The 27,362-nt window shown below is 51.0% G+C and overlaps 5 protein-coding genes across 5 annotated transcripts; all 5 read right to left on the bottom strand.

Moving 5' to 3' along the window:
* Positions 1 to 6,832: 6,832 nt before the first annotated feature.
* On the bottom strand, positions 6,833 to 8,440 carry UCRPA7_8620 (putative extracellular exo- protein; the record flags this gene model as incomplete). The annotated part of the gene is made up of 4 exons (XM_007921132.1): positions 6,833 to 7,416; positions 7,528 to 7,827; positions 8,177 to 8,302; positions 8,407 to 8,440. The coding sequence occupies 4 exons, from the start codon at positions 8,438 to 8,440 to the stop codon at positions 6,833 to 6,835; spliced, it is 1,044 nt and encodes a 347-aa protein (XP_007919323.1).
* Positions 8,441 to 14,050: 5,610 nt separating this feature from the next.
* UCRPA7_8619 (hypothetical protein) lies at positions 14,051 to 14,560 on the bottom strand (the record flags this gene model as incomplete). Its single annotated transcript, XM_007921131.1, has 2 exons — positions 14,051 to 14,154; positions 14,209 to 14,560. 2 exons carry the CDS (start codon positions 14,558 to 14,560, stop codon positions 14,051 to 14,053), a joined length of 456 nt encoding a protein of 151 aa, XP_007919322.1.
* A 3,432-nt stretch (positions 14,561 to 17,992) lies between these two features.
* UCRPA7_8618 (hypothetical protein) lies at positions 17,993 to 19,634 on the bottom strand (the record flags this gene model as incomplete). The annotated part of the gene is made up of 3 exons (XM_007921130.1): positions 17,993 to 18,010; positions 18,069 to 18,101; positions 18,180 to 19,634. 3 exons carry the CDS (start codon positions 19,632 to 19,634, stop codon positions 17,993 to 17,995), a joined length of 1,506 nt encoding a protein of 501 aa, XP_007919321.1.
* A 1,752-nt stretch (positions 19,635 to 21,386) lies between these two features.
* UCRPA7_8617 (putative deoxyribodipyrimidine photo-lyase protein) lies at positions 21,387 to 23,231 on the bottom strand (the record flags this gene model as incomplete). The annotated part of the gene is made up of 2 exons (XM_007921129.1): positions 21,387 to 21,933; positions 22,009 to 23,231. 2 exons carry the CDS (start codon positions 23,229 to 23,231, stop codon positions 21,387 to 21,389), a joined length of 1,770 nt encoding a protein of 589 aa, XP_007919320.1.
* Positions 23,232 to 24,367: 1,136 nt separating this feature from the next.
* UCRPA7_8616 (putative 40s ribosomal protein s21 protein) lies at positions 24,368 to 24,717 on the bottom strand (the record flags this gene model as incomplete). Its single annotated transcript, XM_007921128.1, has 2 exons — positions 24,368 to 24,599; positions 24,686 to 24,717. 2 exons carry the CDS (start codon positions 24,715 to 24,717, stop codon positions 24,368 to 24,370), a joined length of 264 nt encoding a protein of 87 aa, XP_007919319.1.
* Between the last annotated feature and the right edge of the window lie 2,645 nt (positions 24,718 to 27,362).

Here is a 27,362-nt window from a genome sequence, read left to right as displayed (position 1 = left end):
TGGTATCCCCTGCTATGCTAGCACTCACCGACATCCATCCGATCTTTACATTATCAGTTGTGTATAACGCGGCAATCTGCTGTGGCCAGAGTATGGACAATGCAACGAAGACCATCTGACCAACGGATCCTGCGATGGTAATGGCAATGTAATTCCTGTTCTTGAGGATCCTAATCGGCAGGAGCGGCTGCTTGAGGGGCATGTAGACTTCATAAAATCCAAAGGCAATCAAGAGCACACAGCCGAGGGTCAAGGTCGTCAAGACATGTGCACTTGTCCAGGAGTACGCAGCGCCACCCCATGCTCGAAGGCTATTAGTCGGTTGTCTACAAAATATGAAAGCGGATGTACACATACCAAGAGCCAAGAGGATAAGAAGCTGTCCGGCGCCATACAGAATGACACCGCCATAGTCGATGTTCATCAACTCCTTTTGCCATGTGAGGTTAGAATGGAGTTGATGTAAGTTCGGGGGAAAGTAGCAGAACAGCATCAGTAAAAGTGATGCTCCACAGAAGATGGCGTTCATCCAGTATACCCAACTAGCCAAAGGTCAGCATTTCCCTTACCCAGATGAAACGACATATGATGCAAAACATACCGCCATCCCAGTGTTGTGTTCTCGATCAAAGTCCGCGCTATCACAGGTCCAAATCCAGCAAAAGGCAATACACCAACTATCATAGCAGCTTGAGCGTGACCTCTATGCTTATTTGGCACAAGCTCTTGGATCACATAAGGGAAAGTCAACTGAGCAGTAGCTGCGAAACCTTGCAGAACTGATCCAGCTATCAACATGTTGATAGAGCTTGCCTTCGCTGAAACGACCGACGAGATGACACCAAGTAGTTGACCCCCGATGAGAAAATATCTTCGGCCAATGATATCACCTAGGCGTCCCACAAGGAGCAGACATACTCCGGTGACTAAAGACCCTGCAGTCGTGATGAAGATGTAAATTGGTGAAGGGCCGAGATCTTGGTTGATGACTTGGAGACAACTAGCCTAATCAAGATACCCTTTGTTAGCCTTTTGGTCATAAGAAAGTGCGTGTAAACATGACTGATGTCGAAGGGCATACCGGAAGTGAGAAGCCGACATAAAGACAAACTGCCAACAAGATAATGCTGATAGCTGAGCCAAGGAATCTGAAGGACCACCAGTATTGCGGCGGAATATCCTCGAGATCAACTCCCCTAGCATCAGGGGCCTCCACATCAAGTTCCGAGTCTGTGGGAGGAGCAACATTGACGTGGTTCGCTGTTGGCTTTTCCTCCTCTCGATTGTTTTCGTGAACCGAAGTCATCTTGAGACGATTTAAAGCAGCAATTCAAGACGTGTCAAGAAACAAATTCAGCAACTCGTGATGTACAATGCACCAATGGCCCTAGACTAATGATATATAATGCCAAGGAGAAAGGTTACCGGGCGCTAGATCAAGTGTACGCGGCACGACACATGGTTCCTATCAATAGTTAGGGGCTGTTACAGGGGCGTCGCCTTCCTTGTGTCCGGGTTCTTCGGATTACTCCACCACATTGGAAAGCCAATGCAAATGAGATGTATGTGACCAAGGAGTCGGTGATACCAACAATGTCTGAATGAGACAAGACTAACAAGAAAGCTTGATACCCTAGTCAAACCCCACCCCCACATCTGGCGGTTGACTAGTCTCCTTCCCCGGATTCCTAGCCCCATCCTACGCAATTTGCGTGAGTCGGAAAAGCTTAAGCGTTTGTGGTGTGGTGCCTACTGATTCATCAGTGTCAAGTCTGCATGGATAGTTCTAAGACACGGCGTCACTCGCAGCAGAGCTAAGAAGCTATTCGAGATCCATGTCAATATTACTCCAATCAACCGGATCAAGCACCATGTATGGAATTGGAATACACTTTGCTTAAAAATGGACATATTCGTAGGAGCCCATATATGTGAGTCACTTGAATAGCACACACTTTTCAGCAGACGTCCAGGTATTGCAGAGCGTTCTGTGGTGTTGACAGACAAGATGCCTCCTCCCAGGCGCTCCGCAATCAAGTTGTATCTCCTCTACCTCTGGGCAGTCTCCCAGGTAGTTCTGGGTACGGACCAGCCCATCTTTGAAGAACAGCCTATCTATCAAGCCGTTCTAGGAACCGGAGACGGCATCGGGGAATGTTCGGACGACCTTCTCATAACAACATCTCTATTCACTGTGCAGGGCGCTGTATCACCGGAAACAGACGATGTACGTCAGTTTCTTGGTATACCATTTGCAGAAGCTCCTCTCGGCGACTTACGTTTCAGGCCGCCTGTTACCAAGAAGGCCACCGATGATATTATAGATGCGACAAAGTACGGTCCATGTTGTTATCAGCATAACCCGGTGACCTCAGTCTACTTCTCGGATAACCTGTCCGGTTTTCAGATTTTGAAAGATCAGATCCAGTCTGAAGATTGTTTGACGTTGGACATATGGGCACCTCGCCAAAAGTGTGCAAATGAGAGTTCTGGGACCATTCATGTCGGCAGAGCTGCCGTTATGATCTGGATACACGGAGGTGCATTGATGAATGGTGATAGTTCAGCTCCGTACACGCGTGGAACAAGGCTTGTGCAAAATCACGAAGACATCATCGTCGTATCTATAAAGTACGTTATTTTGTCTTTGCAATCGTTCAACAAGGCTGACATTACAACACTCGCCATAGCTACCGTGTAAACATATTCGGCTTCCCTCGTGCCGAGGCTCTTAATGGCCATAATCTTAATCCAGGCTTTCTCGATGTCCGAAAAGGTGTCGAATGGGTATATCAGAACATACATGCCTTCGGAGGTAACCCTAATCAAATGATTCTATTTGGTGATTCTGCAGGCAGCAGCTGCGTGGATAAATATATCTACGCATGGCCTCATGATCCCTTGGTGAAGGGTTTCATCATGCAGTCTGGCCAAGGCGAAATATCAGGGGACCCGAACGACCACTCCAATTTTACCTATATTGCGGACAAGCTTGGATGTAGCGGTGACAAGGACGAAATGTTCCGTTGCATGCAGCAGGCAAATGCAGACGACATCATCCAGATACTAAATACTTACAACGCCACGGCCAACGGAGGAAAGGTTCTCAATTTCCAGCCTCAAGCAGACAACGAGACGAGCTTTTCCAACTACACCGATTTACAGGCTCGCGGACTTTACTCTTATCTTCCTCAGATCATCGGAAATTGTGACAATGAATTTGCATCGTTATATCAGCCTTTCACAGGGGAGGCTCCCGATCAAGAGGTACTGGACAGGCTATCTGATGGCATGTTCATTTGCCCTGCGGCGAAAGCTGCTAAGTAAGCAAACTCCCAAGACTGAAACAGCGGATCATATACATTCACTGTGATATCCGTATTTGACTTGACAGGCTTACCATGCTGAATTACATTTAGGGCTCGACGAGATACACAGACACCAATCTGGAGATATCGCTATTTTGGGGAGTTTCCAAACCAAAATTTCCTTCCATGGCTTCACGCCTACCACGGAAGTATGTTCCCGGTCTTCATCGCTTTTTTTTCCCATTCTTGCTACTATTCTCTATATCAAGTCTTAACTATGCCTTTAGGTGACGTTCCAATGGTATTTGGTACCACGGACGGCAATGGCCCCGATACACCTGAGCAGATAGCTCTCAGCACGTACTTGCAATCAGTCTGGGTAGCATTTACAAAAGATCCCCAACATGCCTTGACCGAAAAGTTTGATTGGCCACTGTATCGTGAAGAAGAAGAAACTTTGATCCGCTTAGGACGGGGTGAGCGATCTGAGCCTGACTTTGTAAAGGGAAATACGTATGATGGGGCTTGCAGCCGGATCACTGCTCCTTTGCAGTATTCCTAACTCATATATCAGTAAAGGTGCGGTTGGTAGATGCTGGTGACGAACAGATTTAATGTTTGGCAAGATTAAAGCTTCAAGTATAGCATGATCAGCCGAGCCCCAGGACTGGCGATGAGTTTAAGAGGCCTTTGAAAGAGCAGGGCTCCTGGGCTCGTAGCTGAATCCCATGCATACAGGCCAAATGGGACCCACTCGGGAGCTCGCTACCACTGCATCCATGCATCAGTAAGGCATCAGACTTATATCACGATCGGGAAAGAAATCCAGCTTGGCGAGTCCAGGCGAAGTATGCAATGCCCCATGAAGAAGCCAGAGCTCAGGTCAGCAAGCCGCTCCACGCGCAATCAAGTTGTAAAGTAACTGGAACTATATTTAATAAGACATCTCTTGACCTGTAGTGCTAGCTTTGGTCTGCAGTCATTAGCATTTCAGAAAGAAAACGCATGTGGCCGCTCAGGGGTACACGTGTTGTATCATGTGACCCTGCTGCCTAGCGTGTGCTGTGCCTAACGCGCGACATGATACGGGCAATCGATGGGCGTGAGGTGAATGTGGGAGATCTCGTAATTCTTCATTTCACGCCCTATTCACCTTTTTCCTTTTCAAGCGAAGGAGCGGATAGTGGTGACGACAGAAGCAGCGCTGTCCGTCCGCCCGTTTGGTTGTACAGATCACATCTGCCGGCATACACTGGAGACGCCGTTCTCACGGACGCGGGGCGCGTCGCTGCATGCCGTAGACGCTCGGTACTCCATGCACCGTCAACTACCTGAGAAGTCTTTTACTAGACAAGCCCCGGAGACAACGGAGACTTTTGCGCCGGTGGCGAATCTCTTGAAGCATTATTATTACAACGTCTTTTAACCGCAAGCACGGCGTAGTCAGTGGGAACATAGCGCAGGCGTCTCCAGTGCCATCAGAACTCAGCAGGGTGCCACCAAGTTGCAATAGGAGCTTGAACGTGTAAGTGGGTTGAAGCTTATGCCTCCACATGGCCCTTGTTGGATCGTGCTACCGTGACGCTGGAGATCAGAAACGAGCGCACTGCAGCAGGTGACAAGCACGGCATTCGTGCAACAGGCTCGTCTCACTCTTAGTCTGGGGTACCTACAAGCGAGTAACAATCATCAATCTGGTGCTTCGGCTCTACGCGGCTTTCAACCCCAGCTAGACAGGAACTCTGCTCACGCAAGTGTCAAAATACTGCAACCAAACGCCCTTCCGGCCCCTTCGACTCTAGTTGCGATGGTGGGATCATCTCATCCAACATGGCACCCGCTGCCGGTGTCTCATAAGGGCATACCATCACTTCTTGTTTCGACGTCATTCACTCCTACACCTGCATCGTATACCGTGCATATCACTGACCTGGCTAATATATGGGTCGAAGACTTGGACCGTCGAGGCATCATTCGACGATCCCTAGATGAGAACACGACGATTGACCCAAGTGAGGATGCGGACAACATGCGTGCCTTTTTGGACAAGCTTCAAGCCGCATTTCAGCAGGATCATGACGATCATGACAGCACTTCACTCAGTTTATCCATTTCGGACAAGGAGGACGCTGGTCTCTTGATACGGATTACGTGCATTCTGCCCGGCAACTTGAAACCGTTGAAATGGCCTCTGCACCTGAAAAGGTGCCTTCCTTCAAGCGTCGCCACAGAGCTCGTGTTACCTCTTATCCAGGCGCAGCAGACCAGGGCACGGGAAGTGGATGCATTGAAGGATGCGCTGCGAGACAAGGACACAGTCATTACGAAGCTTGTTGATAAGCTCGAGGCTTCAGGCACTGGACTGGAGCATGTTTTCAATAGCCTGTCTGGACGGCGGAAGGTCACAAGATCTCTGGCTGAGGATCGCGTGAAAGGACTAGCCCCATTCAAAGAGACCGATTTCAGAGCTTCATTTGGAAGAGAAGACGCCGAAGCCCGGGATGGAACTCTTACAGACTTGATTCAAACTGTCTTTGGCGGTGCAGGTTTGCGCTACCGCACTGATGTTGACTTCTGCGACTCCCCTCAGCTCAACGATTGGTGGACGAAGCTTGGAACGGGCCCTAAAGACTCTGTTCCCCTTATTGGGAAGAAGAAAGACGTCGCAAAGAAGGCAATCACGCCGCCACCACCATCGAAGCCAGTAGATGATGACGACGAGTTCCAGGTCCAGTCAACGCCCCCACATCTCATGTCTGCCAAAAAGAAAAGTCCTACGCCACGTCCAAATGTGCCTGGGGATGATGACACAACGGATGATGATGATACATCTCAGATACCAGACAGCAACCCACCGCCTAGAACATCTCAAGCTGCGCAAGCCCCTTCAAGTAAACCGTCTCGTCTTGGAACCATAAGAGGGAAGCGAAAGCCCGAAACACCCCCTGAGCCTCCCGCTCCATCCAGCCCAGTGACACATGCTCACGGAGACAACGACGATGATGTCACGGCATCTGAGACTGATGATGAGCTCGACGTACCTCCACCTGCTCCGAAGCCTACTGGGCAGGTGAGGAAAGGGGGTTTAGGACGTATCGGCGGTAAACCCAAAGCCGAAACGGCGGCTCCTGTGATATCTGCATCACCACAAGTGGAGGATAGCACTCAGCCCTTGAAGCCAACGAAAGGGAAGCTCGGGCATATTGGAAAGAAAGCTGCCTTGGCTGAAAGACCACAGTCCCATGCCGACAGCGGTGATGATGACCGGGGGCGGCCATCGACTAAGGCAGAAATCGTGGAAGAGAAACCACGGGAAACATCAGAAGAGCGAGCAGATCGGAAGCGCACGGAGCTGCAGAAGGAACTTGAACGTAAAGCTGCTGCTGGGCCGGCAAAGAAGAAAAGGAAGTTTTAGAATTTTCACCTGCAACATGATGTTGGGCCAAGTTAACAGCCAATTTTGACATGTTATCCAACATTAATACATCTATATTACTTATAACGGCTATCTACGCGCCTAGCTCTTAGTTGAATCCCAGCCATGTGGATGTACATGTCACATCGAGCGTTGACTGGTCCATATTCAAGCAGTATGCTTCGTGCGTGCCATTGGGGCTCAGCACGTTGATAGTGCTGGCCGTGATATCGCCACATACGGTGTCGCTGGAGCAAGCAAATGCACCGATTTGCGGTTGGTACTTGGTGCTGGTCTTACCAGTGAAGTCTTTGAACACAATGTTGCTGATGGTCAGTGGTGACGGATACTCTTGGCAGAGTGTAAGGTTCTTCTGGCCGTAGCACTGGGTGATCTCAATGGCATAGTCCACGTTGTCGATGACCATGCCGTCATATGTGATGTTGTTGACACGCCCGGAGCCTCCTCCGCCCTGTAGGTCGCCAGACATGGCCGAAGGTGTGTTGGGCCACACCTTGATGCGTGCTCCGTCCGTGGCATTGTGCATGCTAATGTTGGCAACGTACACATCCTCAACAATGTCGAACTCCCCAACGTACTGGCCTAGCGAACCGACGGAGATGCCGTGCGAGCCGTTGCAAAACAGCGACTGGACCAGGATGTCGGTGCTGTTGGGCTTGAAGGAGACACAGTCTGAGCAAGTGTTAGTAGGCTGCTACCTTATATCTAAGCGAGCTATAGCTCGGCCATGTGGGTCGTCCATGCGACTTGACGGATTTGCTACGGCTAGGAGGGACGACTCACCATCGCCATTGTTGATAACGCTGTTCATAATGGTGACATCTTTACTGCGGTACGTGTCCCAGCCGTCGGTGTTCTTCGCGAGGTTCTTGCTCGTACTTCCACCGGCTATGTCTATGTTGTTGAACACAACATTGGTTGCATTGGCGACGAAGTGATAGTACTGTGGGCTATAACGCAGCACCAGATCTGATAGGATACTGTCACGTAGTCCATCGATGCCGACGAGCACAGGCCTAAGCGTGTAAATGTCTGCCGCATACGTGTCGTACCACAGCTGTCCATTACCGTCGAGTGTGCCACCTAATTGCGTTAGCTTCTCATGGTCATAAGGAGGTAGCTGTCAATGGTGGGCGACTCAAAAGTCTACGGCGTGACACGAAAGATGATGGTGCAAGGGAGTGTGCCGGCAAAGGAGAATAGGGATTTTACGGGTGCCGGGTTTCGCACAACTTGCACACGAGGGAAGAAATTACGGCTTGACTTCAGGGCAAAGTAGGACATATGCTACCACAACCACAAGGAAGAGGAGATATCGCCGACTACACAAAGCGGCACGCTCATCGCATGTAACAAGAGTCGCTCAAGGCAGGTGCCTACGGCCGAGACCGATTTCAGGGGTATCGGAGATGATCGTGATGCAAGAACTCACCTCCATAGATGAACACGTCCTCTCCACCGAGCTTGAAGAACGTAGTGACGTTCTGGAAGATGAACCTGAACGAGTTGGCCTGCCAGTAGTCTGTATCATTGGTGAACAGGATGCGGCCCTGAATGTCTGTGTACAGCAATGATTAGCGGTTGGTCTTGTCAATGGCCAGCCCTTTGCCGTGTCAGCCATGTGCCTGGCCGAAGCATGGATGCATGTGGTTGGCGTCATACCAATGTCAATATGCTTTAGGAACGTCCAGTCCATCGCTGTACCGATGATGTAGGTTTCATCTTTGCTGAACACTACATGGCCTCCATCATTGCACTCATGGAAGGCGAATAGAATGTAAGGAGAGTCGTCTGTAACCCCATCGCCATGTGTTTCCACGAAGCACCATTTCGTCCTCTTTGGAGGGTCAGGAATGGGCACTCTAGGGTTGTAAGGAGACGGCGTAATGTGTGGTCGTCGTGAGACACAGCCTGCGGCGACTGCGACTGTGGCCAAAGCCAGATTGACGAGGATTGCCAATGACTTCATTGTCGATGTTTCCAACTTGCCGAGTATGAAGGTCGGAAGATAGCAATTTGACTTCCTCTGTTGCTTGGTGTTGACGACGCGGACAGCTCAGTCAATGCAGCACCAATGACAGGAATCGCGAGCATCAAGCTGGAGCGCGCTGACGACCCCATGGCAGCAGCTACGTCTATTTATCCAAAGCTGTATGTTATCTCTCCCCAGCTCTTCATCGCGCGTGGGGATTGAATTTCTCCGCATTTCTCCACTCGCGAACTGAAGGAGTGCGTGTCGTGGAAACCATCTTGGGAGCGAGGAGCCGGGAAGCCGCTTTAGATCACAACTAAGTCCCAAACCATTGGAAGTCCTAGGGCCGATTGATCCGAGCATTTAAGCTTCGTGCCATTGCTTCAGCGCTCTAAGCCAATCTCTTGGCTCCATGCGGCTCTGATTCGTGGCAACAGTTCAATCTCTTGACCCAGGATGACAGTTCTAGAGCGACCAGCTACCTCATCATCCCCGGGAATTAGCTGGGGTTTTGCTCTCATAGCGAGGTCTAAAATGAGTCTAGCACCATCATCTGGGGGTTGACATGCGGGGAGACACTATTAATTGGTGGAATCGACCCCTGAATTTCTTCCGGGCCGTTGCCCATCCCCACCAAGAGCTTCGAGCTTCAATACTAGCTCCAATTGTGCCCGCATTTCTCCAACTTCGGTTGAGGATGATGACCAGTAGTGGCCTCGAGGGTACGCACTTGAGCTCGACCTCTTTGAAGTTACCGGTATGGAACCAGCTCTGAGTCGTGATAGCATTTCTGTGCTTCCTTACCTTACGCAGAATGGCTAAGGTCATTTCATCTTTGTTACCATTCAAATCATGAAATCCCCGGTGCGATCCATGTCAACCCGGTACATGTGCTTGAGTTGTGAGGATCCAGATTACGATGACACCAGTTGTGGCTCGTTTCTACGTCAACCTTATGCATTGAGTATCGTTTGAATGACTACCCCAATCCCCAGGCTTCTAGCGTAGCATTACTAGATTTTGGAATCGAGGAGATCTTCCAAGATCACGCGGACTACTTGGCGATGGCGTCTATCGCGTCTACTCGCCTCATCCAGTAGCATTTCAGCCATCACAACCCTCTCTCCCTCCGGAGAATCGTGCATATTGTCAAGCAGCTCTTTGTAGCAACTTCTGCCGAGCGAAGAACACCGGCTCTCGGTCGACCAGACTTACAAACAAGTTTTTGTTTGACAATTCTTCGAACTGCAGCACTGCTAAGGCTAGCTAGAAAAGGACCATACCATCTCCTCTCGGCGTAGACCCCAACAACGCAACATGCATACTATTGAAGCGTCTTGCTGGAAACGCTCTGCTAGTGATCAGTCATACGCATTAACTTGATAATGGGCTGTCAGAAACCAGATCGCCACTCAGGCTCGGGTTTTTCGAGCGGGACGCCACAGGAAATGGGCGATGGGCAATATCAGCTGAAGGCATGCGTGGTACTACTGTAGTGGGGAATTGACAACGTTTGGTATCTTCAATGGGCGATGTACAGGCTTAGCCTACACTCGCCGCTTCTGGAAGAAAACTTCGGCCTTTGCTGAGGGTATCAGACAGAGTGTTCCCAGCCCCCTCACAACAAATCTAGACTATTTGACATGTGCCGGCGCAAGACCTCCTCAAATGCAAAAGTGTGCCAATGCAGATCGGCTTCAACAGGGGTGGTATGCTATACACAACAAGCGTCTCGCCCGCAATATCACAGGTCACCGTCACCTGCAATCTCGCCATTTGGGCCTCTCAAACTGGCCCAGTCCTCATCATTGGCCAATCGGCTAGGGTTCAGCTTCCCGGGTCCGGGCCGGGCTTGTCACATTGTGAAAGCGGTTCTCGCCGGAACATTTGCCATTCGTGCTCACTCTGGGCACACTCACTGATTGCAGCAACTGCGATCGTAAACTCAATCATGCGCAATACTAGCCGTGGTACTGTAATGAAGGATATACGAGTGAACGTATGATTACTGTTGGAACAAGAGCGCAATTAATGGAAATGGGTCCCACGAACCGGGTTCTGATATCTTGCATGAAATAAAATGGAAGGATATATCTAGATAAGCTTCCTGCGTGAACTAGGCGCAACTCCACGTACCCGGTCAGAAGACAGTGAGTGAAGCCTGCTAGTTTGTGACTGGTTTGAGAATGCTTCAGATGGCTTGCATGAGGTAGCAGTATGGTAAATGGCTGGTTGGATTGGGCTTGAGCAGTGCTTCATCCGGTCACACAAGAGTCCTTTTGTTGGTTGTCTGAGATTGGCGAATCTTCCACACCCCGTGGGGGCTTCTCTTTCCAGTTCCGTGCTACTGCATGCAGATTAGTGAACCCCAGCCACGTCTAACGAATTGAGGATTTGCAAGCTGAAGATGGACACGATCGAGTCTAGACGTGCGCCTCTCGTCCCTTCCGTTCACGGTGATGCGATAGGAAGGGGCTGCCGTTGTACATTAGCGGTCTCTTTCCCGCTTGCCCCGGGTTCGTACGACATCATTAGTACACTTATTCATCTTTATATTACATGTTTCAAGCCTCCAGATCTGCAATGGCAAAGCCCCTTCGCTGTTGATAGGTGGCACTAAAGAAATCCGACAGCTGCCAAAACTGCAGCCATCACCAGGAGCCTGTCCACGTTTCAACAGGTTATCCGGACCGCTACATGGCTTCGAGGGATGCAGAATCGGCAAGCGTGTGTTCGAAGGGCGATCTACAGATCGGCGCAAAATGGCGTAAACCAATCATGACACGTGGCCGTGGTCTCACGGAGAGATGGCAGTATTGTGTACCATGGGGAGGCACATTGTTGCGAAGCACAATGCCCTTGTCAATGCTACTCGTCACTTCGATATTCTCACCCCTCCTTGCCTTCTAGTTGGTTTCAATGAACAACACAGGTGGCGTGAGCCGTTGCGCTACGATACTTTCAACGACGATGCTAATCTCTGACCGGTTGAACAAGGCTCTGTGTTGCTTCGGGCAAACGCAGCGCCGATTCTGAAATAGCCACGATCACTCAGTGTGTACCAATGTATTTGAAAACGACTGGATACTTGTCTACCAGTCATGAACCTTTCATTGAACCCTCCTATGCGCCGGGATATCATGTGCTCGACTTAGACGGCAGCTAAAAAGTGACAGGTCACACAACAGCCATGGCTTCCAACTTGGTTCCTACCATGTCGTCTTGTTCGCATGTCTCACTCGACGCCTTGGCAGTGAGATGGCCTTTGGTTGTGTGCGAAAACCCCTGTGAGGAGCTTGATATATCACCAACGAGCGATTACAGCTTAGCATAGAACCTGATCTCCACATCTGCTTTGAATTGGAGAATGCAGGAGGTCGCAAACGGGATCATGTTTTAGAACTTTGGGACCTGGATTCATGGCGATGGTCTGGCAAATATCGTCACAGTAGTTGAAGGCAATCATTCATACCAAATAATATATTTTTACACCTGCTTAATCAGGCATTAGTAGTAGTTGGAGTCTATCAAGGACGAAGTCTCAGCATGATCGCGCCTCACAACCCAGACCATTTCCCTCATCCTTATTAGCCTATTGTTCTATGTCCTATGCCGCAGCCCACACGGTGCTTCCAGACGTCCTTGCACGAGCAGCTGTCTACTCTTGGCTTGTAGACCATAAGAGGGATGAGAGGACTGGTAATGCTAGATGCTCAGGAACGAATCAGGGAGTCGTGATGATTGTGGCGCGAGGCATCAGCGCGCCACCAACATGAAAGGGGGGGCCGATGACCAACAAACCAATAGAAGAAAAGAAAGGCGTGTCTGGTAAGAAATAGCCGTCATGAAAATCAATAAAAATACCAGATGCTATGTTAACCCGCTCGCTAAAATTCGACAATGCTTGGATGATAACTTAGACTTGCCATTCTCCGAGTTTGGACAAGGTTATGCAGATGGTGGTAGAAACCGTGAAAGCAGACAAAAACCTGATAGGAGCAGGAGGTGGTAGCGTCCTGGTCTCTCCCGATAAAGGTAACTTTCCGCACTCCTGTCACTTGACAAGTGCGCATGTAATGTCGAAATAGAGAAGACCAAACTCCCACCAGCCCCAAATCCTTTAAAACCAAGACTGCTGGTAGACACGAGACATGTCGGTTCGGGATGCCCGATACTGTTCATTAGATACATTCATTCGTAAGTTTCAAGCCACGTTTGGCAAGCTGCGCCGGTCAAGATGCCTGTAGCGGCCTTAATGGTCGTTACCCTTGAGGTTGAGGATCTTCAAGCCATCTCTATCATACCCCGCCGAAGGCTGCATCAAGCATGGCCATGTCATTCGCTCAAGCTACGCCATAGCTAATCCGACTCTCTTAAGGCCATTGGCGTAGAAGATGCCTAGGAAAGCAGACGTGCGAGAGTAGAAAAAGAGACCGGTAGCCATCTCAAACAGACAGATTGGCTCAAACCCACATGCAGGCGGAGGCTCTAAGCAAGCAAGTCGAAGCCGGGAAGAGAGATCCGTGCGCAAGCTGAATGTAGGTGTGTGCTGGTGTGCATGCCCCTCGACACCCTCCCACGCACGATCTGCAAGACGAGGGGACCAACAACCGGGTTGTCGTAACCTTGGCACCCAACGTCAATAAAAACCTTTTCGATTGTCGAGGAAGATCGCTGACAATCGATCTCGACCATTGTAGTCTTGAAGGTAAGGAGCCATCTGCTTGCCGTTCGCCTGGAGACGAGGCTTACTATCGCCCTCTCAAGGGTGCTTGATAAAAGCCAGATGCCATATTGAGCATTCGAGGCAGCAGAAAACGCCACATCATGCCACAGCCTCCATGTATGCTTTCTTTTTTTGTTTTTTTCCCCTTCTCCATTTCCCTGTCGTTCTCGTGTCATTTTCCTTTCTCAGCGCTGCTGAGTCGCCTATCCTTGCTGCTCCTGGGTAGACCTCCGCATGGCGTTTTGCAACACACTTCTTTCCAGCCCTGGTCCATGCTGGCGCAGACAAACGGTGCGTCGTTGAGGCTGTTAGAAAACGATGGCAGCGGCACATGGATCCCGGACTGAGATTCAACTCCTCTCGTTAACTCGTACGAGCGTGGACAACTCCCCTAATTCATCAAGACGTACGTGCACATCTCTCAACCCCAGTGCAGAGCGAGGCAGAGCGGCGTAAAAGCTTTGAAACCAGACTTGTCACCATGTATTGGTGGGCAGTGGTGGCTTTCTGGACCAATCTCCTTGACCGTTTTCAGCGCCCGTGGCGTTCTGGGCGTAACGTTGGTTCGAAACACCTAATGGCTCTGCGCGGCTTCTGCAGGTGGACACCTAGAAGTTGATTTCACTACTTCCCATATCCGAGTTGGTCCAGGCGCAGGTGGAGTTGGGGTACTCGGACAGCAGATGAAGACTCTCTGGGACCTCATCCGGGTCTATGAAGAGAGGGGGGATCCTGCTGGTTGACGAGGGTGAACCAGGGTACATACCGGTCACATCGTCGTATGTGTAAGCTGAATGCACCAGACCATGCCGGGGTGGCTCGTATGCGTAGCTGGTTGCGCTGCCATGTAGAACCAACAGATCTTCAGCCTCCGGGGTAATGGGCTCGTCCTCACTCTTCACAGTCGGCGGATTGCGGATTGCGCGCCCATCCAGGCCACTGAAGGCAATGTGCTCAAGGCTTCTGTGCGCGGTGTCTCCGGCCGCGGCGCTGAGATTTGTGTACCTATTCTGGTCCAACGATACGGGGAATGTCCCAAATGCGCCACCGCCTTCGATTAGATTGACATCCAACCCGGCAGGGACAGATGTTGAGGACCGTTGGGCTTCTTGCATCATCTGTCTCCTACGATGTGACTCCTTTGTGCGGCTTGCGACCACGCCTCCCTGACGTCCTGCCGATCGCCGGGCACTATTGGCAAGAGAGGTCTGTCTTCCCGGCCCGACTCGTCGTGATGAATTCCCTTTGCGATATCGCGTCGTGCTCTGCACCCCACTGTCGACGGCCCAGTCTGTCAGGAACCATTCACTCGATTTCTTACTATCCCCTGATGCGGGAGCATGGACTGCTTGCTCGCCTTCCATGCTTCCGTCAAACTTCTTATCTTGCTTCTGAAAAGCCTGCTCAATGTCAGCTAGGTAAATTGGCGTTGTTAGTAGACCTGCCGCCGGGATATTTGACAGCAAGCCTCCTCTTCAGTCCGCACCAGCGCACAAAGGAAGCCACCTACCCGGTTCATGCTGAGATTATGCCTGATGCTATTTTGCCAACCTTTGCCTGGGCTCTTTGCTTTGTCCGTATTCTCGCGAAACCATTGGTATATTTCTTGCAAAGTCATGGCGTGGCGCGGATGGCTCATGAATGCCTTGTAGATCAACTGGGCGTACGGCTCCGGTTCCTTGCTTCCAGCTCTGGCAGGCTCAGATGCTGCGGCTGGGCATGCGTTATCAGGATTGATATCCTGGTCGTCCCCATATTCAGATAGTGGAGTTGAGTTGTCTCTGCTCAATGGATTATCGTCGGGTATCAGGCTTGTGCTTCCAGGCGAGAGCGACAGAGCAGACGGAAGGCCATCGCACAATGGAGGCATGTAGTTCGGATGGCTCGTAGAAGATCTATATCCACTGTCGTGAAGACCGAGTGCTTGAGAGTCCACCATGGCGCTGGCTGGAGGAAAGCGAAGATCCTCGAGCGCAACGCTCAAGGGCCGCCTGTAGTGTTTATATTCTTGCGCTAGTTCCGGTGATTGCATCCAGGGAGTCCCTTGAAAACTCTCTGCTGGAGACCAAATTTGTCGCGAGGCGTATTGGGTCGTGCCGCTGTTAAGAACAGGACTTGATGCGCATGGCCTTGAAGATGCTCGTGAGGAGCAGCTCTCGAAGTCGTCCGGAACGTCTGTAGAGACCGCCCAGATGGATGCTCGCTGATGCGGAGACGAAAATGATTGAAATGATTCAGAAGGATGATGAGTAGACATATGGTTTGCATTTTGCAACATCAACCCGCGTTGTGAGTGATGACGACTGTGTGTGCCATCGGCTGTTTCGCGTATCGACTGCTGCAGAAAAAAAGGCTGAAACAGGTCTTCATGGTTCTCATATCCAGTCACAAGAGGGGCTCCCTGAGTGCCATCCGGAAAACAACCAGGGTTTGATGACATGATAGCAGGTAATCCATCTGGATAGTCTGACTCCATTGCTAGGAGCTAGATACCCTATGACAAGGAGATAGCTTGTGTCTAATCAGCGCAACGATATTTGTCTGGGTTATGAATTACTTGATGCTAGGACTATGGGCACGAGTAGCAAAGTGTGGGTAAGGAGAAGGGGCAGATAGCGGGCTATGCAACGATGGGTGAATTTGAAGATGATATGATCAGGCTGTTCTAAGCAGGCGAAAGAGCAAAGATGATGTTAATGATGACTGAGGAATATTCGCGATGTAAGGTATCAAATTCTCATGTTGGTTCATTAAGAAGGGGGATTGCAATAGACTATTATGCATGAGTTGGGCCATTTAGAATACCGAAAGGGAGCATTGCCATTAGCCTGGGCCAGACCTCTGATATGTTTGCCGACTTCAAACCCTTGGAAGTATAGGAGCTTCAATTGGGAGTGGCGCGCCTAGCAAACCCCAGCTTCCGAAGGGAAGAGACAAGGGAGACGAGTGAGGTGTGTATCTAGACCGGACGGGGCAGGGTGGCCATAAGCAACTGTGAAGCCAAGTAGTACACAAGCAATGAGCTTGCTGGCAGGCCGGCTTGGCCAGCTCTGTCCAATATGTGCCGACTGAGCAGCGGGCGTACTTGAGTACCCGACCTCCTCCGTCATGAAGTAAGTCGCATACGTGTGTGTGAGTGTGGTATGTGCCTACCGTGCTTGTGTAAGGCCGGCGGTGATGTAACTAAAAGTGGGCATGCAAACGGGGCCTTGTGGCCCTCCTCGCAGTGCTTGCTGTGGTATGAGCTGCACTGCAAAAGGACTTGTCATTTTGGACGGTACGGGGCTGTTCATATGAGAGATCTGTGTCTGGAGACAGGGGTTCTAAGGCCGTCACATTCAACGTGGTCTATGGAGCTTCCCAGATACTACTCGCGTCTAAGGAGCAAATAGAAGATTCAAATCTGAGTCATGGGCTCCGGTACAGTGCCATAAGGGGAGCACGTGGAGATCAACACCAGTGTACACCTTCGGCGTACAGTGTCCCGGATTGACTTGGGCAAAGCCCTATCAAGGCCCTACGGCCCCCGGGTACAGCTTTGTCCTCTTGTTCCCGGAATGGACAAGGTTAACGTGCTAAATGCAAGTCATCGCTTGTCATAAGTAGTTGAGCTAAGAGCAAATGACGAAGACAAGGGCCCGCGCAAGGTGAAAACGGGCAGAAGAGGCTGGCAGAGAGGCTCCATTCGGAAAGATGCATTGAGAGCTTCGCCAATGTACCCAATCAGATTGCTCACTCTCAGATGCTGGAGAGCAATAGGTCAAGACATCCTGGACAACAATGGAGTCTGCAGAAAACCGCCTCGGAAGGTTACTTCGGGCTGCCATCTTCTGTGCAAGGTCTTGTGCGTCTAGAACAACGGTAGAAACGAAGCGTACCCTCACAACTGTCGAGTCTCCAATTCCCCAAAGGCAACCAGCAGTGGCCCTCCCGACTTTACCCCTCGCACTCCGGACGTGTGCTCATCATGGCTGCCTTCTCACCGCGTCTTTGCTGCATATTGACATGCACTAACGGTCAAGAAGAGCATATTCACTCAAATTCGTTGTCATGGCTTGGCGGTGAATGAGAACATGATATATTAGACCTGCAGGCGGCGGCGACTGACTGCTGTCTACCGGTCCGTTGCATTGTTCACCAGATAGCCGATCAGGAAGCTGCCCCAAGATCCTACCCAAGGAAAAACCACGGTAGCCAGTGACTGACCTCAGCGTGCACTCTGGAGAAGCGAAAAATGTATCCAGTACTCAAGATGTACCACGATTGCGTGGCAGTGCAACATGCAGTTGCCAGGGTCCGCTCAAATCTACACCGATGAAGACAAAGCTGCAGCTTGCTACCATCGTAGATTTTGGGGTTTGTCTGCCTTATACCCATGCCACTAGTCCTCCAGTCGGCTCATGCGCCCTACATCCCGCGGGCTTCAGCAACGACAGCCGCATAATTTGCGCTCCCGGTACTGCTCAACCCGGTTGGCGGTGCCCGTACACACCTGTAGGGACATCCATGTATTGCAGATGACCAATAATCGCCTCCCAGAAATGCATCCTTCACTTTCTGTAATATATCTAAACGTGACGAGTCAGTATTGTCGCTACTCGGAATCTTAGGCACAGGACGGCATACCTTTTTGAATTGGAAGTGCAGCTGCAAAATACCCTGCATCAAGTGACAGGTTAGTATCGACAGGGACAGCAATATGCAAACATAGTGGGAGGACTGCTTTGGACGACCTACCTTATCGAAGCTGCTTTTGAAACCTCGATCCTTCTTGGCGCTGTAATCCCATTCACGATCAACGACGCGGAAGGCAATGTCCTCATACGGCGGACCGGCAATGAATCGTATTAAGCAGGTATCTTCTTCCCCAGCCGGGGCAAATGACTCCCCTCTTCGTCGTCCGTGCTCACGGATAATCTTGAATGTCGGCGCTTTGGTCTTGTCAATGAGATCCGGGTAGAATATGTTGAACTTGTAGCCCTGAACCACTTTGGGTGGCGGGTTGTCGTGATCGTAATGTGTCTGATTGTACTTGTTCCACTCATAACCCATCTGAACGCGGTTGAAATATCGCGGCTTTCGCGGTCGGTATTTATCAGCCCACTGTGGCTTCGTCGCACTGGGTACTGCCTCCTCGGCGTTGAAGATCTCTTCGTTTTCACTGATTCCACGGGCTACCTCCCTCTCGTAAAGCGCCTTCGTCGCTTGCGAAAAGTCCTCATTGCCAGTCGCCGCAAAGCGAGCTGTTCCAGGTGGGGCACTTGGACGTTGAATGCCATTATCTGGCTTGGAAGCAGTAAACGAAGTGTCGGCCGACCTCTCCGTCCCGGCACCGGATGGCGTCATTTCAAAAGCCTTGGGTTTCTCCGGCCCTTGTGCCTGCAGCATTCTTCTACGGCTCTCCTTGATCGCATCGTAGACAATCATGAGCTTCGCCTTTGCTTTCCAAACTAACAAACTCTTCAAAAGCTGCTCCCAGTAGTCCGTGTCGATCGGTTCGTTCGACTGCAGTTTGGTCTTGATCTGCTTTTCCAAAGCCTCTAATTGCTCGTATGACTTTGGCGCCAGGATTTTGTCCACGTCGGAGGAAACAGAGCTGACAGCTCGCTCTTCCGGGCCCTGAGGCTTCAACTTCTGGCGGCGATCATTGCATAGCGCCAGCAGTGACTTCCAGTAATCGCGATTCCTCTCATTCGTCTCTAGTGTGTAATACGAGCTGATATCGGTGTCCAACTCCTTCAGTTCCTGCTCGTTCAGACTTTCAAGGACTTTGTCTGGTGGTGGCACATCAATGTCAACATCGGCATCGTCATCGTCGAATACGTCTCGGTCGGTGTCGATGAAGCGAAGGTTGAAGGCTAGGTAGTCAATAGCTTTGGCTCGGCCTTCTCGAACCCGGATATCGGCCTTCTTCTTTGACTGCTTGAGCACAAACTTGTCTTCATCTGCAACAAAACGCCGCGACTGCTCGTCTTGGCTCAAGTAGTTACTGGTGTTCTGAGGTGGCTTCGTTGGCGGGGCGCGTGCCGGCTTCGAGACTCGATTGTTGGGATCTCTTCTGGGAGATGTGATGTCTCGCTGCCTTGGAGACTTCCACCCCGCAATCATTGCCTGCCGACCAGGATCCATCTTGACTGAAGCAGTGTTCAGTGTCGTGCTGACGTTTTGAGGTTCGTGGTGGAAATCAGTCATGGTTGCCAATGATGTTTTTGACGCCAAAAATTGAGGTGAGTGGCCAATCACGTGCGCCCATCTACCAAGTTCACCGTCGATACTTTGGCGAGGTCAAAGGGGCTCGCCATCCCTCTTGGCAGAGTACAAGTGCCCCTAAAGCATCTGGTTCTTGACAATACTTCGGCAGTAGCCATTCAGTACAAAGTCAGGTCATCTTATTGGGTACAGTTACTTGGGTTACTAAATTAACGTTCAGAAGGTCTCTGACATATTTGCTCCTGCCATGCGAACATTTATCCACATAGACACAGATCCTTTCTTGGAAATGAGCACATAATCGAGGTATACACCGCCATTGTGTAGTACATGACATCCATCATGTAGCGACTGGGATGAACAACAAACGTTGACGGAAACCATGAAAGACATTGAGAATGAAGATGCCGGCTAATGTCCGTTTGACACTGTGTTTCCCTGGTATGGGTAGGCCTTTTTGTAGCAGTCAACGCCCACCACATCTTACATAAGATCTCGAAGACATCAAGGCAAAGCAGTAGTTATTCGACGGGCTAGGGTCTTCTACTGCGCCATGTGCTTTCATGACATACTCCATTGATTTCTAGAACGCATTTGCCAAAGCTTAAAGCTTGAAGGACCGACCGGACGAACAGCCACTGAGTACTGAAAGCTGGGCTGTACAGCTTTCACAGGAGTATCAGTACCCACGAGATCTTTGTTGAGCTTGATTGCACGATCGAGGAAACCCCATTCCTCAGTAGGCTCAATAAAGAAGTAAGCAGCATGTAATTTCAGGAAAACTTCCTGTTCCGCATCGGCGGATGGCCATGAGCGTGGGCTGAAGCGTCGAAATGTCAAATTGACAGCTCCATTGCCTCGGTCATAGTGTGCTGTAATTCTGTTCTTGCCTTGATGTGTTGTGACGGTACCTGAACCCTTCGTCTTCCTCGTCTGTTTGTGATTCTTTTGTCTTGCAATAGTCTGTTCGGTGGTCAGGGGCGAGAGGGGCTACATTCAATTATCAATATCAGGAATTCAAGGGCTGGTGAAATTTGGGGAATGGGCTCACTTTGCTAGATGCCTTGCTCTCATGCTTGATCTCGGGCGCTGCAAAAGACGCCAGAGGAGGGATTGAGGATAAGACCAACTCGGCATCACGCTCCGACTTGACTTTGACACGCTTGGTACCTTCTTCCAACATGACGAGGTCGGTGGCCGCCCGCTTGGTTCCCATATTGAGATTGGGCAAATAGGACTTCAACAGGCTGGATGGCAGAATGAGATAGAGGCTTGTGACCACCCCAAACCGACACTAGAAGCCTTAATGAACGTCGGTCACACGGCGCGACGGGCGTGACCGTCAGAAGCTGCAGAACTTGAAATAAAGAGTGACCTGTCGACAACGACAACTGCGGGAACAAGTGGTGACTGACAAATTGTTACTGTAGAATAGCGGCAATAAGGAAGTTGAAAGGATACGAGGTGATGGCTGATTTGCATTGAAATTGAGGGCTGCAGCCTGGAGAGAGATATTTGCCAAAAGGCAAAGAGGATGTAGTTCAAGGTGGATGCGCAAAAATGTGCTCCTCCTATTTCTCTGAGTAGGTATTCGAATGGACTCAGCTAAACACCGCACCTGCCTCGTTGGCTCCAATATAAGATACAGTGGGTATGAACATTTGAACAAGCGGACCTGAGATCAAAATAACAAAATCAAACTGAAGGGACTCATTAGCTTGTGAATACTGCTGCTCACATATCGCTCTCGATTCCCTTCTTGTAAGCCGTAAGAGCCCGCTCTCTGCTCCCCTTGTGCTCAACAATCGGCTCAGGATAGCCCTTCTTCTTCGCCTGTGCGCCCGCCCCTCGTCCATATGGATCGTGGATAGCCTTGCCCTCAATACCTTTCAGTTCCGGGACCCATTTGCGGATATACTCTCCGTCTGCGTCAAACTTCTCGCTTTGCAGTAAAGGGTTGAAGATCCTGAAATACGGCTGCGGGTCGACACCCACAGAAGCCGCAAAACCCCAACCTCCGTTGTTGCTTGCAAAGTCGCCGTCCACTAAATGCTCCATGAAGAATCGTTCGCCCATTCGCCAGTCGATGAGGAGATCTTTTGACAGAAAGGAGGCGACAATCATCCGACAGCGATTGTGCATCCATCCTACATGTGTGAGTTGGCGCATCGCAGCGTCGACAATTGGGAAGCCAGTGCGCCCCTCAGTCCAAGCTTTGAAGTGTTCTTGATCATAAGACCACTCGATATTGGAGTATTCAGGCTTGAAGGGCTTGTTCATGCTACGCAACGTTAGTAAGCTGAGCAAAAGAATGGCCTGGCCAAACGCTAAGCATTCAGGGGCTGCCATAACGTACCACACATATGGCCAATGAACCAACACGTGCTTGTAGAAGTCGCGCCATGCTACTTCTCCGATCCAGGTCTGGATGCCTTCATTCCCGGCATTGAGCTTCTTCGTCTTGTTACGATCTCTCGCTGTTCTGATTGCCATTCGTGCGCTTAACGTGCCACTGGACAGATGGACCGAGATTGACGATGTCCCTACCTCAGCCGGGAAGTTTCGTTTAGCTGCGTACGTACCGACCTTCTCCTCACAGAACATGTCCAGTCTCTTCTGCGCCTCATGCTCGCCAGGTGGCCATAGGGCCTCGTAGCGCATGGCCTCTTCTGCGCTTAGGCTTTTGTTATTCGGGGCGTTCGGTATCTTGCAGCTGAACAGCTTGGCGAACTTCTTCCGCGCCGCGGGTGCGTTCTTAGCTGGGGGTGGCACTACTTCAAGCAACTCAGGATTGTCCTGCAGATGCACGACATAAGACCTGTACCAGGGGCTATAGACGGCGTATGGCTTGCCGGATCCGCTGGTAAGGCTACCTGGCGGCACAACGCAGGTGTCGTGAACAACTTCGAAAGACAAGCCCTTCTCGGCAAGTGTCCTCACCATGTCTGCTTCTCTACGGAGCTCGTCCACCTCATACTCCATATTTGCAAACAAATGGCTCGCACCCCACTCTTGCATCAGGTCGACTATGCGTTTTGGGATCGTTTTCCTCTTCTCAATGGTCTCAACATACAGCGGTATGTCGAGCTTCGCGAGATCGGCTCTCAAGATGTCTAATGTGCGCAGCATGAAGTTGACGCGGGGAGCCGACGTCAGATGCGCCTCGAAGTCCTGGGGGCTGACAATGTATAAAGCAATAAGAGGAACCCCGGCTTCCTTCGCCTTTTCACCTGCCAGAGACAACGCGCGGTTGTCCGCTGTGCGAAGGTCCATTTTGAACCAGTGAACAACCGCATCCTTGACTGCAACCTTCTTCCTCTGGGTTACTGTGTCGGCCATAGCCGAGTTCAGCAGCTCAATAGGTCGCGGTAACTCGTCGCTGTTGTACGCCCGTGCACGAGCGTTGCTCATCTCGTGTGGGTAGAACTTCCGCAGGACAATGCCATTCTCTTCGGACTCTTGGTAGAATGGGTGAGGTTCGCGCAATGGGTCTGAGGACTTGACCTTAGGCTTCTTGCTTGCTCCATTGGTCGCGCCATTTGTCGGCGCTGCGCGCTTCGCTCCCTTCTTGGGCGGCATTGTAGAAAGCTGTAATTGCGAACGTGAAATGGCGATGCTGTTGGTTATCTTGAGTGTATGAGATGCGCACCGGATCGCGGGAGTTCGCCAGCACAAGACATACATAAGTATAGTGAAAGAGAAAAGAGAACTTCCTACCGAAATTGCCTACCTGAAGATTATTTCAGCTGCATGGCGACCTACCTTACATCTATGATGGCATGTACCTGACATGCTTTTGGATTGCTCGATCTTAGCACGCGTCATGATGTTTCTGAATCGATCACTGTTCCGTCCCAGTGGCTTGGTTAGTGTGACCCTGCGGGAGCCTAAGCCATTGGCGCTAACCCAATCCCTGAACCAGCCTGCCAGGCTACCTATCCTGCACAGGGACCTTAGGTGCAGACTGCAAGTGCGATTTATCATTTCTGGCGATTCGGGTGATTGGCAGCAACATGTCAAGATTGCGAGCTGCTCTTCACTCCAGTTAGAGAGCTTAGAATGTGAGCAAACAGTTTGGGCAGTTCTTCGATAATATTGGTAGTCCATTTAGTGATTTGCCCCTCATGGCACAAAGCACTTGCTTTGCCAATGGGTCATGCTTTCATTTTGAAGGCTCGAGGACGCTCATTCAAGCAGATCGACCAGGAGAATGAACGAAGAGAGACAGCACATTATGTGAGACCCGTATCTGTACCATGACGGACGACTTGAGCATCACGGCTTTTTCAAGGCCTGTAATCAATCTACGGCGCGGAGACTATCGAAGTAGCCCCAGAATGCTCGAACATGGGCTGCACCCGGGAGTGCATCCGAGCAGACTTTTCCAGCCGGTAGCACGGGGGATCCAAGGGCAATCATTCGCATATGAATTTGGAGGGACAATCGGCCAAGATTCACGATCACGGATCTCGAGGTCTCGCGGGGTCTCGTCAACGTGGTTGTCGTATGCCTTATTGATGGCAAAGATGCAATTCCGTAGCGTCTAACTCCATGACAATTGGTCGATGTCCGCCTTTCCCAGATGCCCAGAAGACAACCACACACTCCTGACTTTTTCCGTCAACATGACGAGCTGCGGGCCAGAAGTTGGCGGGGCCGCAAGAGTTCACCATCTATCCATCCGTCCGTCCCCAAATCCTTCAGAGGCCGCCGGCTTATCTGACCGGGTTCCAGACGCTCTTGAGGAGGCCATCGCGTTGTGCCAGTCGGTTCAGCGCATCGTCGCTCTCGCCCATCGCTCGGACGAAACCGCAGAGGGCGTAGACGTGGTTCTCGCCCTGGACGGCACGACCGTTCTCGTCGACCTTGGCGATAGAAATCTGGACAGAGGCGTGGTCCTTGGCCTTGATGATGCGGTTGGTAGCGCTGCACTTGCGCGGGACATACCTAAGGAGGGGCAGTCAGTACTTATGATCTTGCACATGTCCTTCGCTGTCGAACTGAGAACGGATCGGGTTGTGAGGCGGGCTTACAAGTCGACGATCTCGCCACGGTCGTTTTCCATGTTTGCGGCTTGTGTAGGGGAGCCTTGATGTGGATGTGAGAGGTGATTGTGTGTGTTTGTCGGAGATGGACTGTCGCAATCGATGAGGCGCTGGGGGATGGGTGCAAAATTTCGAAAGAAATTCGTGTGCGGGAGCTAGACTCAAACGGTACCAAACTCAGGTCACATGAGAGATCATGTGACAGCGCGGAGCTTTCGTGGGGCCGGTAGACCAAGACTGACTCGGAGCCGGCGCTACGGCGGCCCCTCAGGTCCTGACCTTGTGTTGTGTTTGACGCGAGTCGGAGCGCCCACCAGCTCGATGTTAGCGCATTCATCCATGATCCATCCATTCATCGCCAACAATCAACCCCCGACTAACTAAGCCGGGTGGCAATGTCTCAGCATCCTTTCATGTGCCCCATTTCCGTCCAAATCCTCGATCCTGTCGCTCCCAATTGCATTGAAATGCGCGCTGCGCATTCGGCTTCGCGCCTCCGTCTTCTACTCAACGCTTCGCACGATGCCGCCATCCGCCGGTGTCATGCTGTCGTCCCCGGCGCGGCAAACCCTCCATGACCGCCTCATCATGCTCTCCTCCTCGCCTGTTTTCCCATCGCTTGACGATCTCATTGCAAGAAGTCCAAAGAAATCAGCGCTTCGAAGTGGCAGCCGTGCTGCACCAATACCCGAAAACGCAACCCGTTCATTCACCAGCGCCGCGGATCTGTTGCGCGCAGGGCAGACCGAGACGGAGGAGGAGGAGGTGCGGGATGTGGTTGATCGTGAGCCACCTCAGAAGAGTCGCAAGGCCCCCAAAACTGCAAAGGCACCCAAAGTTTCGAAGAAATCAACACGGGCACCAAAAACTGTCATTGATCTTTCTGTCGACACGCCGACAGCTGAACCTGTAGTGCCAACTACAAAGCGACGCCGGAAGCCACTTGCTGAGAAAAACTGCAAACCGGTTTCCAAACCGGAGAATGCTGCCGAGCAGTGCTCCAGTCCACTAAAGGAGAAGCCTTGGAAGAAATACAAAGCTGCGCAAGACGAAGATCATCAAATAGACGCACCCGAGGAAGAGTTGAATGTATCGAACTCATTGGAAAGGAAAGATACGAAGGACTTGGCCAAAACTAGCAAGCAGTCCTCGAAGAAGCCCACGGCTTCCAACAAAATCTCCAAGTCGACAACACCAGAACCCCTCAATCTTGAGCATTCACTGCCACGACGACTTGATTGGACCCCGCCAAAATCAGATGCCATCAATCTCATGTCAGACGCATCCGAAGCTCAAGAAGCTCATGCACCGGGGTCATTAGATACAGCCGATATGGCGAAAGACGTCTTTAAGAATCTCAGGGACAACTATGGATGCAACGAAGGCAAGGCCATCTCAGTCCGCGGGCAGTCCGAACAACCCAATACGCTCGGCAAACGAAAGTTAACAGACTTGGAAACCACCACTGAGTCGAAGGAGGGTGGTGGACCTGCAAAACCAGTCCCCAAAGTCAAAACGAAGGCACCCAGGAAGAAACCAAGGACAATTACTGAACTAGCGACAGCAGCGTACGTCGTCAAGCCTGCTGAGCCACAAGACTCAAGTGATCCCTCACAGATTGGCCATCAACAAGCATTAACTATCATAGAAGAGGGCCAGGATTCTGCAGGTCTCGCAGGGGCTGCCAAACAGAAAAGGAAGGCGAAGGCATCCAAAGCGACGAAAAAGAAAGCTGAACCAAAAAAGCAGATTCTATTATCTCCTCAGGCTGCGCTGAGGCAATCAGCCGCACAGGATTTTGTGTTTGGAACATCGAGTCAACTGGCTTTCGAGCAATCTCCTACGTTTCTTAGGGATCTACAAGCAGCGATTCAAGCGTCTAATGCTGCTCAAGACAACCCTTTCTCCAGCCCCATTCAAACTACAGCAGCTGCTAGACGTAAGACAAGCAGAAAGCTTTGGTCAGTTGGCGCCAGGGATGAAGATGGGGAATTGCTCGATCTAGAGGTCATCGATCTTGTGAACTCTCCCACTTTCCCTGAAGAAGACGCGGTACTCAACCCCATTCTCAATCCCTGGAAAGACCTGCCCCCAGAACCCGCATCACTTGCCGGTGATTCACTAGAAGTCGAGGTTCTAGATGTGGGTTCCGCTGGTGAAGTCCCAAAATCGCACTTCTTCCAGACTCTGCAGGCTGCAAAAGCTGTTTCCGAAGCAGTAGGCATAGACACTTCAGCCGGAGCTTGCGAGCCATCCGCCGCAAACAAATCGGTCGAGATAGATGATGAACCACCTCCAAGCAATCAACAACAAAGCCAAGAGGATCCTGCATGCGCTAAGTCGTCAAACATACGTAAAGAAGCACCGCGACCCAAGTACGAGCTTTTCACCGACATTCAATTGGCGAAACAGATTAAGTCATATGGCTTCAAGCCAGTGAAGAAAAGATCCGCAATGATTGCACTGCTTGATCAATGCTGGACAAGTAAGAACCAAAGGTCGCTGCAGCCGTCCGCCACTTTCTCGAGTACTGCGGCTGCTTCTGGGCCGCGAGGAAAGTCTTCTGATGGCCCACGAGCCGCATCCGAAACAGTCAGCCCTCCAAAACCACGAGGCCGCCCAAAGAAGACTGCCCTTGATACTACAAAGCCCACTTCCAATAAGG

This window comes from Phaeoacremonium minimum, assembly GCF_000392275.1.
Source record: "Phaeoacremonium minimum UCRPA7 unplaced genomic scaffold PA7_03_scaffold_601, whole genome shotgun sequence".
Classification (NCBI taxonomy): domain Eukaryota; kingdom Fungi; phylum Ascomycota; class Sordariomycetes; order Togniniales; family Togniniaceae; genus Phaeoacremonium; species Phaeoacremonium minimum.
This window is presented reverse-complemented; position numbering and strand designations above follow the sequence as displayed.